A 16,374-nucleotide genomic window follows, 5' to 3' on the forward strand; every position below is an offset into this window, starting at 1 on the left:
GTTTTATTATAAAATCCAGGAATTAACAAGACAAAAGCAAAGATTAAGACCAATAACCAGAATTTATAACCAGTCTTATATGGGTTCAGTGTTCAATTGCAGAAACCCTCAGGGAGCCAGGAAAAATGCTCCCTAGAAATTGTCTTTACTTACTTTCTCCGTCACGCTGAAGAGAAAACAAACTGGTTGATCTCCTGTTGAGAACCACTTAAGCCTGCTGTACAAAGGGGATGCATGTCGTTTACCATCTGAGAGGTGGCCATAGTCACTAATTACATGCACCAGTACTGTCCTTAAATTCCTCACAAATGGGTTTGCAAACAAAACAAACTGGTAACTAATGCTGCTCCCTTCCAACATCCACAAAAGCACACACTTGTTTAGACTGGTTACTCTAAAGTAACCAGTCTAAACAAAAGAACAAAAATCTTGGGGGATACTCCCAAAAATTTTAAACCAAAAATACCAAAGGTACTTTAATCAACACTGCTAAAAAGCACCCATTCAATTTAGCATTTAGAAGTCACAAGTGTCACAAACAAAAATTATCACCAACACCAACTGTCCAATTCAACCAAACTAGCCTAGGTTTAACTTCACCAAAACATTACTCCATTACTCAGGGTAAAAGTCGAAACATTATTTATTATCTGTTATCAACCAAACAGCAGGTAGCATCTTCTAAGATGTTTTTGTGATTTCACCTCAGGCAAATATTTTATCAATCAGAGGACAGAGGACATTTGTTGGACTACAAGAATATCTTTGACGAGACAACTCACTGCTGGAGAAGGGAAAAAATAAAGTTTTGACTTCTCCCTTAAAGTATGCAAGGGGTCACTATGACACAAAATCACAGATCAAGATGATGAATCTGAATGACTGTGGTGATAAGTCGCCAATCTAACTAAATAGTATGAATACTTTCTCAGTTTTCCCTATAATTATCACATTTACATTATATAGTCCATCCCAGAAATCTTCTAAAAACACCTATACTCACAAACTCCATAGGATATCTATTTCTAGGAAATTATTATAAAACTAAAGCAACTGTCAAATGAGGCTTTTAGACTTCTGTATTTGTTCACGTGACAACAAACTATTTTCATTGCTTCTGAAAGATGTGACTTCCTCAACAGTTGATAAAACTGAGAAACTGAAACCACGAGACAGTTTCATCTTCTAGAGTACAAGTACAGCAGCCCATGCTGCACAGCTAACCCCCCTAGGAAATAGTTGCTTTTGAACAATGGAAGATGTCTATGTCAATGATGAACCTAAGAAACAAGTTGACTCAGGACCTTCTACAAATCAGACAGGTAAATTCAGTCAGACAGAGAAGCTGACAGATTGAGCTGTGAATAGTATGCTTTTAATCTGTCATTAGTCCTGTTTTATAATTGATTGGATTCACTGGTCTTTTCTCTGTTCAGGTTTGAGTAGTTCAGAGAAGAGATTTCATGGAGCTGTTCTCTGTCTGGGGCTGCTGACTGTTTTCCTGCTGGCTGGACTCATCGGCCTCAGTGTCTACTGTGAGTCTGGTTTTCATAAATTAACATCAGAGTGAACCTGTTATTTTCAAGAACGTTATTCTACTTTGAAAGATTAACATGTTTTACCAAAATATTTATTTGACACCCTGGCTTGTCTGTGTTTATCCTCTTTCTTGACTTTTTTCAACCCTTTCCTTTTCTTTCTACTGATGACAGCTGCACAGATTTCATTCAGTGAGTTTCACTTTAGCCACTGCGTGGAGGTATTTCATAGACTGTATAAGCATACAGTTTGACTTGATTGATGAACATCTTTTATAATTGTGGAGGAAAACTAAGAAATGTTTTTGATTTGACTCAAAAACAGAAACTAGTTAGTATCAGTATTGATACTTAAGGTATTTTGTGTTTAAGAAACGTATCATGATATATTTCAGACCTTGACTTGGTACGTGGTTTAGCTGAAGAACTCTCCACTATCAAAGCAAATCTGACTGAAGAGAGAGACCTGCTGAATGCCAGCCTCACTGAAATAACTGAAGAGCTACACTGGCTTCGGATTTTGTCTGCACAGGGTGAGTCATTGTCTGTGTGGGCACTGAACAGCTGTTTCTTAACACGAAGGTCAGGACCTGCCACAGCATCACGTATCAAACCCATGATCAGAAAACATGCTCAAATGATACTTATATCCAACACTCTGTAAACTATATTTACTGTCAGTTTGCCTTGTCCCAGTAACTTAATTGCAACCTTTCAAATTATTCAGGCTTAAAGCACTTATCCCCCTCAGAAATCTAAAGAGTCCTTCCTAAGTCCTGTAAAGAGGAAGTGACTTTAGTATCACAAGCTGTAACATAACAAAAATAACAGTTTTAGGGACCAAAAGATTAAATAATAGTAAAAATAATAGTATTCATGCAGTTTACAGTGAGAGGGAAATATCCGATTATGCTAAGCTAACCACCATCATTTGGTCATTTTGTCAAATATTGGCATAAAATTATAATTTGAAGTTTAATGTGTTTTTTCTTTTGATTTAAAAAAATGTGAAATTTATAGTGTCAGGACAGATGTGTCAAAAGAATTGCATATGACTTCTTTTACTCTTTCAACGTGTCAGATATTAGTAAGTTAACGTTAGGCTTGTTCATTCAGCAAGGTTACGCAACAGTTTCACCTGGCAGTTAGTAGGCATAAATCTGGTAACAACTCATCTCTACTTAACAACTAGTTTGTGTGGTTCAACCAGTTTTAATTTAGTGATTCATAAATCTGCACTTAGTAAAAACTTACATTATAACCAATATGAACAAACAGGTGGTGCATTCGGCTCCTGAAGTCTCAGTCCAAATGTTATGTTTTGAATTGGGCCTAAATTTCTGATAAAAATAAATGTTGTGACTTTGTCTATGTGTAGCTACATTACCAGTCGTATGCAGCAGTGACGTCACTGCTAATGTCTTCCCCGTTGAATGTATATAAATATGAACGTCATGACAGCTCCGCAAAAGTGAAGCCAAAATATCTCGATCGCCCCTGTGGCTGGCTGCAGTATAGGTCATAAATCCCACCCCCTCCATGTATAGAGATGGGACATGAGCCAAACTAAAAAATCAAGTAGCCTACATGTCAAATAAACTTTTCCCAAAGATGGTTTCTGTCATGTTAGGTAGTTTTTATCACGCTCATTTTTCTGATAAGTTTGTTTTTAATTAGTTATTTCACTATTTAAAAACAGGGTGTGATGTCATGATTGACAGCTGTGACAGCCACTCTCAAACCTTTGTCAGGCGGTGGAATGGCTGAGGGGGCATGTCCCATGGGCTGTCATCCCACTGCCCAACTATAGACTGTAAAAAAAATATGGACGTAGCCATCATGGAGTCACCCATTGGTTTGTGGACTGCTGTTTTGAAGTCTTGTATTTAGCGATTTGACCGTCACCATCCTGGATTTGACCGTCGCCATCTTTGCCCATTGATGTATTATAAGAGCTGGATAGGGCTCTGTCGCTCAACTTTGCAGCCAATTTTGCACAGTGGTCACTTGCAGAATGGCAGCAAAAATATCCCCCTGCAGCCCAAAAAGCATTTTCCCCATAGACAACCATTGTAAAATATACGTCTGTAAAACTGTTGACAGGACACCTTGGACTGCAAACAAGGTCAATTATGACTCTTTCTATTATGATTTTTTGATCCATGGAGGTTTTTTTATTTGTAAAACTTTACTCGAGCCGAGAAAAGCGGTAAATATCCGTAATGTTATCACAATGTAAAGTCTATGGACCAAGCAGGAACTCGTGGGCGAGGCTAGCAAGGGAAATACCACTGCGCATATTCAGCTAGCTGCACAATACGGAAACAAACCCAGAAGCTAGAAACTTTTTTGGCATATGCGCCAGCTGGGCAATTCTTATTGGACTGAATTGGTGCCATTTTTGGTCCAGCAGCTCTTATAATGCATCCAAGTTAATGGTTTTAGGCCTGTTTTTCACTAGTGGAAATTAACATTAGCATTATCACTGTTAACCATAGATTGTAAATGCACCGTGCTAACCAATTGAGCAGCTAACGTTATGGTCAGCTCCACCCTCTTGTCCAAATATGGTCACTTCTGGCTCCAAAAATCAAACATGGCGATGGTGAAATCCAAGATGACAATGGTGAAATTGCTAAACTCGAGGATTCAAAACTGCAGTGCACAAACCAGTGGGTGACGTTACAGTGACTACGTCCATATTTTTTACAGTCTATGTTTAAGACTCTTTTTATATTGCCTTCAATTGTTCTTATGGGTGTTGTGAAATAATAAGTAACTACTAATTTGTCCTAGTATTGGACTTGTATCTGTGAGGAATCATTAGATGAAGCATTAGTCTGGGTTTGATGACACAATTTTATCCTGCTCTTGGTTAAGGCTGTTTGGATTCATCCTCCATTGTATAAATTATGCACATTAGGGGTTCATGCACTGAAAACAGTTTTCGAAACCAGATATTTACAAGTAGAAGGACATAAACTGCGTCTACTCTTTAATGTCTCTTGTTTAACATATTTTACAGAGAAAACTTGTTCTGCAGGATGGAGTACGTTCAGTTTTACTTGTTATCTCATCTCCACTAAATCTGGTTCTTGGGAAAAAGGCAGAAAAGACTGCAGAGCCAGAGGAGCAGATCTGGTGGTCATAGACAGTTATGAAGAACAGGTACTCTGCGTGTGTGTGTGTGTGTGTGTGTGTGTGTGTGTGTGCTGATTATGTTGACTGTCAACCCTGGACTGTACATAAGACATGCATGTCCTGGAAGAGGGTTCCCTCCTTTGCTGCTCTTTATTTAGGTTTCTCATGTTTTTTTTCTCACCCATCAGTGTTTAGCTTGACTTGCCCTCTAACCCTACTGATTGCTTTATGCACAAATTCCAAAAAAAAAATGTTTTTCAACTTTTTTAAACGAATCCTTGTCAGAATTGTTCATATTAATCCCTGTAAATTACCTTTATAATATGGTTGAAACTAAATATAAATACAGTGGCTTTCTTTCCTTCACATTGAGCAGGAATTCCTCATTAATATTACAAAGCAAGCAAGTTGGATTGGTTTGAGTGACAGAGAAAAAGAGGGAACCTGGAAATGGACAGATGGAACTCCACTGACTCAGGCGTAAGGCAGAAATTTTATTCACCTTTTTTTTGAATATAGAGAACATATACAATGATTGCTGTATGTTCACTGAAGTAGTTTTTTTTTTTATGACAGTCTACATAACAGCCGCTGTTCAGAAATAATCATATTGACTTGTCAGAGTGGAGCCAAATAACCATTTACTGTCAACAAAATGGTTAATTTATTTAGTTAACTGACCATCGCTCAGTATAGCATGAACAAAGTGCTGGTATTCGGAGCTAACCAGCCATGAGCAGCTGCTGTCAGGCTCTCCATGACTGTTAAGCTTTGACAGTCACTAGAAGCACATTCATTGCCCTTTGTAAAAGTTTCTGTGTGGTACCGGTGTTGTAGCTGAGATAGTGGCTCTACTATGTGAGTATTACTATATCCAGTACGTGTGTGTGTTTTTTTGTTTTTTTTTATGTCATGTTAAGGGAGAGGCCAAAGAATTCAGCTGAACTGAATTTTCAAATATAAGCAGACACCATTTGTCAATTAGCTCCACACCTATTTTTGTTTGTTTATTTGTTTTGGTTTTATTGGTTTGTTTGTTTGTATTATTATTACTTTAGTATAAAATGTGTTACTATATTATATTTATATTATCTGTCACTATGATAATTATTATTCATTATTATCTATATTATTTAATATTTATTATCAATGATGCAACAACAATCATGATGCTTGTCATTGCCATTTTCACTTATCATTCTCATTGTTATAGAAATAGTTATCATTAAAGCTGTTACACATGCCATTATTGACATCAGGAGAAGGATGATGTATATTAATATTATTATATAGACAGCTATTATTAATATTATTACACATGTTTATAGAATGATGATTATGATGTTGATTACTGTGGATAATTTATGTAATAATGGTCAATTTTTGCATAGATTATTATTAGGATGAAAAGATGATACTATTATTATTATTATTATTATTGTCATTATTATACATATTAATAGGATGATGATGACAACAATATTATTTATCTGTACTATTTTTAGAATTATTATTATTATTATTATTATTGGCATTCATATTAATTTTGATATCATTTTAAGAATAAAGAAACATGTAGTATTTGGTAACAGGCCGGATTTCAGTCTGTTAAGTTCAGTTCAGTTACTGAACTCTGTTCATTTCTACCGTTTTACAAGTGTGAGAATACACAGACACCTTCAGGTTCAGACCATACACAGACATACAATTAACAATTACACTGAACCTCCTCACTCAACAACCTACTCTATTCACCTACTTCTTCTCTTTTCTTTCTATTCTCACTGTCTCGCTCTCTCGCTATAAATTATTTTTTTATTTATCATTATTGTTATTTTATTTTTATTAACTTGTTTACATACTCATTTATCTATCTTTTGTTATGTTTTATTCCGTTATGTTTGAGCCAACCATATCTGAATGATGGGACCACCTCGGACTGAGCCCTGGTGACTGGGGGAGGGGGACTTGGGGGACTGGACTGGTTTGGGACAGCTTGGAGTCAGAGGACCTGATCCCCACTAAGCCCTTCTCCAAGTAGAAAGTTGCTCCTCAGACCCAGTTAAACAGACCCCTCCTGTAGATGTGGGGCTGTTCTAAAGGGGATCTGACCTACAACAGGCCAGCCACCTCTTACAGGAGTGGTGGCAGCCTAAAGACAAAGAAAGCAGGGAAGAGGAGAAGCGGAAAAGAGCTAAAAAATTAAGAATAAAAAAAGAATAAAACAAGCAAATAAACAAAATTGAAAAGAAAAGAGACAAAGAAAGGGAAAATAAATACATCAAAAATTCTGTCCTGACCTGACCTGCCCCAGATCCACCAGATGGTGCCTGCCCTCTAAGATTGTGGCTGTGTTATTTTTTTTCTTTTTCTTTCTTGGGGTTAATACGGTCTCTTCCTTTTTGTTCTCTCTACCTTTTTTATCTTTCACACAGAAAACCCACCCACTCACACAAACACACACCTACCTACACCTACCTAAGTCTAGTTCTCCCACTTGTCTTCTGCTGTCATATGTGTCTTCATGTTGGCCACTTGTATTGCACTATGAACAAAAAAAATCTAAGCAGACACAAATAAGCTGATTTTGAGCAGGAAAAAACAGTTTTACACACAATGTGTACTGTTTGAGCATCATATGCCAATATAAACCTATGTGTACAGTGTATAAAAATTAGTTCCACGGTAAAACCGCGTTTGTTTTGTTATGTATTTTGGCTAGTTGGGAAGTGGAAAATACAACAAACAGAAAACATATTAATTAACCTTTTAAAGTTGTTATGGCGAACTTGGCCAGCAGTTGCCTATTTACACTCTCAGCATACATTGAGCAGTAGAATTCATTTGGAGTTGTGTTTCTGACAAATGTTACTGTCAGACTCGGGGAAGCAGGAGTGGACCCAAACGCAGAAGCCGGAATGCAGATATGATGAAAAACTCCTTTAATTGTGGATGGTCATGGACAGGACAAACAGAGCTGAACAGAACTTGCAGAAGAAACAACACAAAACGATCCAACAAAGACTGAACAGAAAACCAGAACTTAAAAAAACTGAACTAACAAGGAGATGAGGTGCAGGTGGGGAGATGGGTGGAGAACTCGAGAGGGGAATGAACATACAGGGAGCTGATTGGCTGAGGACACACAGGGAGCGGGGCAGGGCTGACGAGGCTAACACAGGGCAGGTGTGGGGAAGACAGCAGGGCAGGGCTAACGAGTCCAAATGCAGGGCAGGTGTGGAGGAGTACATGAACACACAAGGGAAACAGAACAAAAACCCAGAAAACAAACTCAATGCCATCTACACTAACCCAGCCAAAACCAACTACAAACACTAACCCAAGCACACAACCCAACAAACTAATGATGCAGTCCTCTAAAACCCACCACCCAAATCATACAAGAAAACCCTTATGAACCGAGGGACTAAACAGACGTGCAAAACCAGGAGACCCCACAGAACACAACATAAGACCAAAAAAACACCCAAAGTCCAGGCAAGATGTGACAGTTACTCCCAAAAAAAAAAATCAAAGTGTTTGACTTGTTTCCTGCTGTGTTATTGTCCACAGGACAACATTGGGTGTCAGCATGGAAGGTTACAAAGTTTTACAAACCTATATTGTCTCAAAATAATCACAGTGTGTTGGCACATAACCAAAAACTACAGAAGCTGTGTTTATGACTGTGTTGAGATTGACAGTCATGATTCTCATTCTCATTAACTTAGGTATTGGGCGACAAACCAGCCTGATAGTGGAGGTGAAGATATGCAGTGGGGAGAAGAAGACTGTGTGACAGTCATACCTCAGTTGCCAACTACATACAGCTGGAACGATCTTTCGTGTGATGCTCCTAGGCAGTGGATCTGTGAGAAAATCCTTAGCATTGGCGCAAAATGAGTTTTGAAATAAATCATATGTTATAAATATACTTTTACAATTTAAACTACTAGTGCAGTTCCCGTTCAAAACGTGCCTATTGGGAACGGGCTGATTGCTTATTGTTTCTCGAGAGCCACATATATATATATATATATATACATATATATATATATATATACATATATATATATATATGTATCAAGTGACAAATGTATTAATAAAAATGATAAGGAACTAATAAATTAAATGGTTTAAATCCAGACAGAAACTCCAGTGAGACTAAACTGAAGCTGAACTGTAGAAGCACTTTTCATTTGTTTATTCCAAGTTTATTAATATTAAACATGTCGTGTGTCCAAATTGCACCATGTAACCATTGTTTGCTTTGTATTTCTCTTTATGCACAGTAAACCTATTCACATTGAACTCTGCCAGCTTCAGATGTATTTTTTGAGTCTTTCTCTTATAAGTTTTTAGTTGAATGCTAAGTTGTGGGTGACCTGAAGATTTATTGGCCCAACTGAAGATTTCCCACGACATAACCATATAATGTAACATTAAAAAGGAAGTGGTTCATTTGAAACATCTGCAGCGATCTCTCCCTCAGTGTGTAGAAAGTTTTGGCTTTTGGCCTTGCGGTTGACAAGCTGTGTATGTATGCATGTGTGTGTGTGTTTGTGCAGATAGTGGTCTGACCAAAGTTCCTGTTGTTTCTGTGGCTGAAGATGACAAGTCGATATAAAGAGTCAAGATGAGGTGCTGACGAGTCATGTCTCCACAAATTAGACTGTTGTTTGTCATATCAATGTCTGTCTCCATTACAATGTCCTGATGTCAACTCCATTTTTGCAAATATTAACAGGCTATGTTTGCATTATTTATTTGTTTCATTGGGTATTATACAGTAGTTTATTGCACTGCATATAGTTTTCTAATGTTAATGTATTGTTGTAATAATTATAATTGTTCTTACTGTATTAAACTTTTTTATCTTGATTGACCGTGTTGTTGTAGTTTGTAGATGTACTTTCTGTTTCCTCCCTTAGCTTGTTTTTAAAAGGCTTTCTCATATAATACACCCATGTTGGGCCTTGGCTACAAGTTTGGCTATCAGCAATAATTAATGATTATCAAAGATAATTATTGATTATTAAAATTAATCGAAATTATTAATAAGAATGAATAATAACAGGGCATCACCCTGGAGTCAGGGAAAAAGAAGCCAATTCAGTCTCAAAATTTACTAAGTTATCAATTTTTAACTCTGATCAATAATTAACTTGATATCTATAACCAAAATTATCATAATAATAGCTAGTTAAAGTATAAGGATTTTAGAGTTCTTTGGCAAAAGGTTGGCAAAACTCATTCTTGTGCAAAATTAAACAGACAGCATGTATATCCAAAAGCATTTATTTAACAAAAAGGTAAAAGAGAAAAACACACAATATTAATCTAGTTTAATTTACCTATATACAAGTGTATGTGTGTGTGTGTGTCTATGTGTGTGTGTGTGTGGGGGGGGGGGGGGGGGGGGTGGGGGACAATGGCAAGATGGCTGAAGTCACTTGGTGACTGAGCACATGGTATGGAGACAACATGACCGACAGAGACAACTGCAGAGATAAAAGGCCAGACCATGTGGTGTCTTGAACCACATGTGCTGTCTAAAGCAAAGTGCAAAGCTAGGTTTTAAACCTCTTAACTGTGGTTCTCTGTTTAAGGCCAATTGGTGTAGGCTAAAGGTGCCAGGTTAGGAAGAGGTTAGTTGCATGCGAGGCCTAGTTACTGGATGTAACGTGTGTTAAGCATGCTAACATTAACTTAGCAGTGTGGCTATGCAATAACCTGACCGTCACAGCAAGGACATCACAACAATAGTTCAATGAATAACCTTAGCCAAATAAATACATGTACAGTAAATTGATTGAGTTAAACATTCTTACTTAGCCATGCTATGCTTCACTATATGTTGCTAGGTTATGCCCAGTTGTTACCAAGTCCATGGAGAAAGAGACCTGGGTCCATGGGGTTTCCCACTTAGGTGCCAACAACCACAGACTGTTTCTTTAGGACTCCTGTTGTTTCTTAGAGTCTTGAAACATGTGGTCGGCCAGTGAGACCTAACACCCACCATATAATAACAGCTACATGAGTCTCATGTTTTACCTGAAAGACTCGTGTTTAATGCTTTTATTTATCGTTTGTGATGTTAAAACATCACAGAAATAAAAAGTTTGTGTCCTGGTATTAGCACTGTCTCTGCTGCTGGCTGCTGACAGTGCTGTCAGCTGGAGTGTCAATCAGACTGGATGGTGCGTGTCTGTTTAAACAGGAGTTTAGCCGACTTCACTGCATTTAACATCGGAGCTGAGAGCATCAGAGCTCAGAGCAGGAAACACAGTCACTCTGCGTCACGCTACTGCTGTCCTCTGATTCCATCATCAGCCAATGAAGAACCTCCGATACTCAGTCGGCCGACCAGTGGTGTAACTTCATCACTCACTCACTCACTCACTCAACCGTGGTTATAGGGCTGGTCTGTGGCTGGTCCAGCCAAACACTGTGACAGAGAGACAGTGTCATCTTCTACAGTACATGTACAGCAGCCAGTGCTACACAGCTGTCCTTTTAGAAAATACCGTAGTTGCTTTTCAACAATGGAAGAAATCTATGTTGATACCAAACATTCAACAATTCAGACAGGTAAGAATATTCAGTCAGTCATACTTTTCTCTGTTCAGGTCCGAAGACTTCAGAGAGGAGATTTCATGGAGCTGTTCTTGTCTTGGGGCTTCTTGGGGCTGCTGAGTGTTTTCCTGCTGGCTGGACTCATCGGCCTCGACGTCCAATGTGAGTCTGGTTAACATTCAGAAGTTTAAGTCAGACTGAACTCATGATTATAGGAGCTGATTATTCTACTCTGAAAGATGATGTCCTGACTTTGTTCTGGTTTGTGTTGGTCTTAATTACTGTTTAAATTTGTTAAAGTGTCATAAAAATACAACATTGCTGTTTGTTTGGACAGCAGCATATGGAGATGCATATGTAGAAGGAGGCAATTACTCCTTAGGTGTGCTGCTTACTGGGAGAAGCACAGTTTTTTGATTGCCATTTAGAGGCTAATCTTTAAGCCTTTTTAAGTTTTCATGCAAGTTATTGGTGTAAGTGTGTGTATAGCAAAGGCTGTATTGGTACATGGTGGTAAATAAATACATGAAAACTAGTTTTTACGGAAGATCAATATGTTGCATACAATAAGAAAATTATGATTGTAGTGGGAAGGTTAACATTTTTTCTTACATTTAATATATGTTATAATTAAGGAAATAGCTAAGATATTTTTATTTTATTTAAAACAAAGAATTAGTGATTTACAGTATACTTTTATTGAAGAAGGATGTTTTCTCTTCCACTGGTCCAACGTTACTCAGAAGTACTTCAGACAATCTCTGGTTGTCTTATTCAAAATAAAGCACTCACAAGTCCAATGTAATGTAAGTGGTGGTATTATGTGAATTTTTGTAGATTAAAACTTTACTTTCATCTGGTGGTGTGGAAGCTGAGCTTCGTGAGATCCTAAGGCTTTGTAGTATGGTTTAAAGCATGTTGTGACTGGAGACACAAAGTAACTGTGCTGAGAATGGTTTCAAAGCATTTTATACATTCAAAGGGAGGCATCTGCTGGCCAAAACCTTGGTATTGATCTCATGATCAAATACTGAGCCAATCTAGCTGTCAAAGAAAGTGAGTGGCATATTTGAGATTTTGATAAACCCATATGTCTTTATTTCTGTGGTGTCATCCAGTAATAATATCCTGCCTCAAAATCTGACATCAGGACACAGAAAGAATGAGCTGAAATCAACACATAAAGTTTGTTCCATTATCTTCAAATAAAAACTGATGCCATCAAAATAATTTGAAAGATGCGATAATCACAAAAATTGTATTCATACCACAGAACTGCAGCTAAAAATCAGCACCAGAAATGCTCCATAGTTGGTAGAATATCAACAATTCTTTGGTTTTATTTTTTATAATCATCTTTATTTCATTTCATGCTTTCCACCATGAGGCTTTGCTTACAATCTATTACCAACATAGATATACAATAAGACCTTGATGTGGAACATAATATAGGCCTATCCTATCCTAGGATGGTGCCTCGTCCTAACACCTTCAACGTAAGACGCCCATACACACATACACACACACACACACACACACACACACACACACACACACACACACACACACACACACAAATACATGCATAACCCTTATTCTATGTCCTGTGTTCTCTACTGGAGTCCCCCCTCCCCCTCCCAGTCATGCCATAAATTCTTTTTAATCTCATAGGGCTTCATCTGTGTACTTCCAAATTTCATTGAATTGCTTCAAAGCACAAAATTGGTTCTGTGCTTTCTGTGCTAATTCTGTTCTTAATATGCATCTTTTTAACCCTCATACTTTGGAAACAGACAGACTTGATTCTTGTCTAATTTCTAATGTTGTGTGTTACAGAGAAAACATCCTCCCTTGAGTTTTAGTGCCTAAAACTTTTACACAGTACTGTAACTGATGACCAGAACACTATGGGGGTGTTTATTTATACAGGAGGCTCCTTTGTTGCTATTTGATGACTGCAAATTTATATTTAGGAAAAATACTACAGTGAACCTGCAGCCCTGTTCAATTCGCTGCTCTATAGCTCAAAACTATACTAAGGCACATCATGCAAGATAGAAGAAATTCCATAAATGTGATGTTTGTGAAGAAATATTATTTGTGTGAAGGACTGTGTTCATGTCAGAGATTAAGTATCACGATTCTCGTGTTCACTGACCTGTAGGTACTGGGAGACAAATCAGCCTGATAATAAAGGTGGAGATCCAAAGTGGGTTGAAGAGGACTGTGCACATATGAGGTCTGGCAAGAAAACTAATCTAAACTGGAATGATCGGTCATGTGATGCTTCTCTGCGGTGGATCTGTGAGAAAAATGCTGGTGTATAATATGTAAAAATGCTTTTTCAAAGCAAACTATGATTTTGCAAAAGGCAAATCAGTTTGTATGTGTGTGAATTTAAAACTTTTCTCTGCTGTGCTGATGACCTTTTGCTTCTGTTCTGCCTTTTCAAAGAGATTTCTATAAATTAGATATTTACAGCTTTTGCCAGAAGAGCTTCATTAACCAATTTCCAATGTTTCAAACAACTAAAAGAAGCAGACAGATAAAACAAATCAAACCTCTGCAAAATGCAACAGATTCATAAAAACCTTTATTTTGATTAATGTCTTAGCTAAAGATTTCATGATAGTTGAAAGTTGCAAAAAGCCTGATTGAGACCATTTCTTATGACATCCCTCATATCATAATTAAACAATGTAATATAGATTTTGTGTAATTATGTCTTACTATATCATCAAAAGACACTTTCCTGAAAATAATTTTTAAATGAAGTGTGTTCAGCAGCTGACAGATCTCTTTAGCAGAGGCCATCAGTGTTTGTGAATTTTATTTGATAATTAGTGGTTTCACTCAGGAAACACTTGCTGTTGTGAGAAAATTATCAAATTATTTTAGATGAAATGTAAACCAAAACTATTCAACAGATGAGTCAATATAAAGTCAGTCAATTACAACATATAAGCACTGTACTGGAGTCAGACGTTTATGATGTCCTTTGTAATGCTGGTAGCTGATACTGGTTGTGCCTTTTATGCAATTATGAAAATAATTAAAATCTTTTTAAAAATTGAATTGAAAAGAAGTTAATGATATGATTTAAAGGTAGGTTTGAGGATTGCTGTGACTCTATAATGATACCCTTGAGTTGGATCACCCAAATCAACAGACTGAATCTCAGGTGCTTTGAAAACCTTACAGCAGATAGTTGGTTTAAACAGTATACAGGTTATTATATATTCATTTTTAATAGTTGTTAAATCTATCATATGTCAATTTTAAATATTAATTTTTGTCCCAGATTAATTTTTAAAAATAAGTTAAATCATATTCAAAGTAAGGAGTCAGGCTCTTTATGTGGTTGCACACGTGTGCATATGAAAGAGAAAAGAGATAGAGAGCAAGTGCACATACACAACTGTTTATTTTGTCCGTCCGACAAAATAAAACCTACCAAATATAAAACCATATCTACACACTTGGGGGAAAGAGTCCTCGCTGGAGAAGTATGAGGGTAAAGTCACTCTAGGAGGATCTGCAGTGGTTCCGTTATGTGGGTCTGTGTGCAGGCCTGGTCAACTGCCTTATTTTTTTTCCTACCCGCATTCTGACCCGTCCCTACTGTGCCTCTGATTGGCTCTGATGCTGATATTCTTCCCCTAATCCTAACTATCTCACTCCTTATGCCTAGGCATAGGCACCCCATTAGATGGCCATCTAATGGGGGGCGCCAACATAATGAGCCAATTTCACTAAGCGCCAGATCGTAGCCTCTGCTCTGTCAGTACCACACTTCCAGCCATTCGTTCATACCTAAGCTTATTTGCTAGTTACCTGTTGCTTGTACTCAGTCTGAACTTTATTCCCTTTTCCCTGCAGGTCCGTCTGCTCTGCCCTCTGGCCCCTGTCTCCTGGACCTCCCCTGTCTCCTGGACCTCGCCTCATCTTGTCTGCTCCATTCTCCCAATCTGGACCCACAAAGCTCCATACTCCACCTTCGAGATCCGCGCCTGGCTCTGCTGTGAACCATTCCCTGGGTCTCACCTGGCTAACTTAACCCTGCCATTCTGAAAATAAAACATTGTTTCAGTCCAACCGTGTCTCTGGCCTGTCTGTGTTCACACTATGGTTCACCTGCTTAGCAACCATGTGACAGATTATATTTATGTATTTCTTATTTTACCAGTCCGTCAGTGCATTTCTCTCAGTTTCACCAGCCTTCTTGACACTACTGCAACCTCCACAACCTGCTGGCAGGTGAGTGCACAACCAGGATCACTTTATAGCTTATAGACATTTATGTTCATTTATGTTCATGCTGCTGTGTTATTATTTGAAAGTATGAAACTATTTCAAATTATTATACCTAATGTTGTGTATTGCTGTGATGCTGCTTTACTTTATTAAAATATAACTTTCATGTTTTCTGCATTTAAATGAGGGATAAGGAATATTCAGTGTGAATATGGAGTGATCTAATTTCCATCCATCTCTGTTTGTGATTGAATGTTTTGATTGTAGGGAATGGTCTCACCTCGGCCCCAGGCTTCATGGAGATAACCAGTGAATGGGCTTTCCTGGGCTACAGACTCTCCACCTGTAACACTTAACAAGCTCAGATGCTGCCATTACTTCTAGAAATCTAGAGAAAGTTAGCAGCATCTTTGTTTCTTGTCATTTAGACTGCTGTAATTCCTTATAAGTTGGTCTTAGTCAGTCTTCCATATCCTGAGTGCAACTTATTTAAAACACTGCTGCTCCTCCGTCACTCCTGTGTTGGCCTTTCTTCACTAGTTTCCTGTTCAGCATAGAATTAATGACAACATCTCACTGTTTCTCCTTATATTTCTGACTTTTAAACCTTCCAACTGCTCTGGGTCTTTGAAGTCTTCTGATTTAAACCCATAAGTGCCACCATAAACACTGTTTTTTCCATTACACTGTGATATTAGTATGTTATATGGGTTGCTAGGTGATACTGCTACATCAGTGTTGCTTGTTCTTACACAGCTGATTTTTTACATTGGTGACAGTGGTGTCATGGACACAAGTACCACAAGGCGTTGCCTTAACTTATCTACTTCCTCAATAATACCCCTGTTGCCACTGTTCTGTGGAA

The 16,374-nt window shown here is 37.8% G+C and overlaps 1 protein-coding gene across 1 annotated transcript; it reads left to right on the forward strand.

Annotated features, from left to right (window-relative positions):
- The first annotated feature begins 1,252 nt into the window (after positions 1-1,252).
- LOC137192058 (C-type lectin domain family 4 member F-like) lies at positions 1,253-5,682 on the forward strand. Its single transcript, XM_067602595.1, has 5 exons — positions 1,253-1,322; positions 1,437-1,535; positions 1,934-2,071; positions 4,396-4,706; positions 5,056-5,682. Exons 1-5 carry the CDS (start codon positions 1,253-1,255, stop codon positions 5,161-5,163), a joined length of 726 nt encoding a protein of 241 aa, XP_067458696.1. The 3' UTR covers positions 5,164-5,682.
- Positions 5,683-16,374: the final 10,692 nt, after the last annotated feature.

This window comes from Thunnus thynnus, chromosome 11, assembly GCF_963924715.1.
Source record: "Thunnus thynnus chromosome 11, fThuThy2.1, whole genome shotgun sequence".
Lineage (NCBI taxonomy): Eukaryota > Metazoa > Chordata > Actinopteri > Scombriformes > Scombridae > Thunnus > Thunnus thynnus.

Bases quoted from the DNA above. Each gene is read 5' to 3' on its own strand.
- LOC137192058 (XM_067602595.1), top strand. From the start codon at position 1,253: ATGGAAGATGTCTATGTCAATGATGAACCTAAGAAACAAGTTGACTCA. The intron at 1,323-1,436 runs GTAAATTCAGTC...TTCTCTGTTCAG, and splicing joins ACCTTCTACAAATCAGACAG to GTTTGAGTAGTTCAGAGAAG. The intron at 4,707-5,055 runs GTACTCTGCGTG...CACATTGAGCAG, and splicing joins TAGACAGTTATGAAGAACAG to GAATTCCTCATTAATATTAC.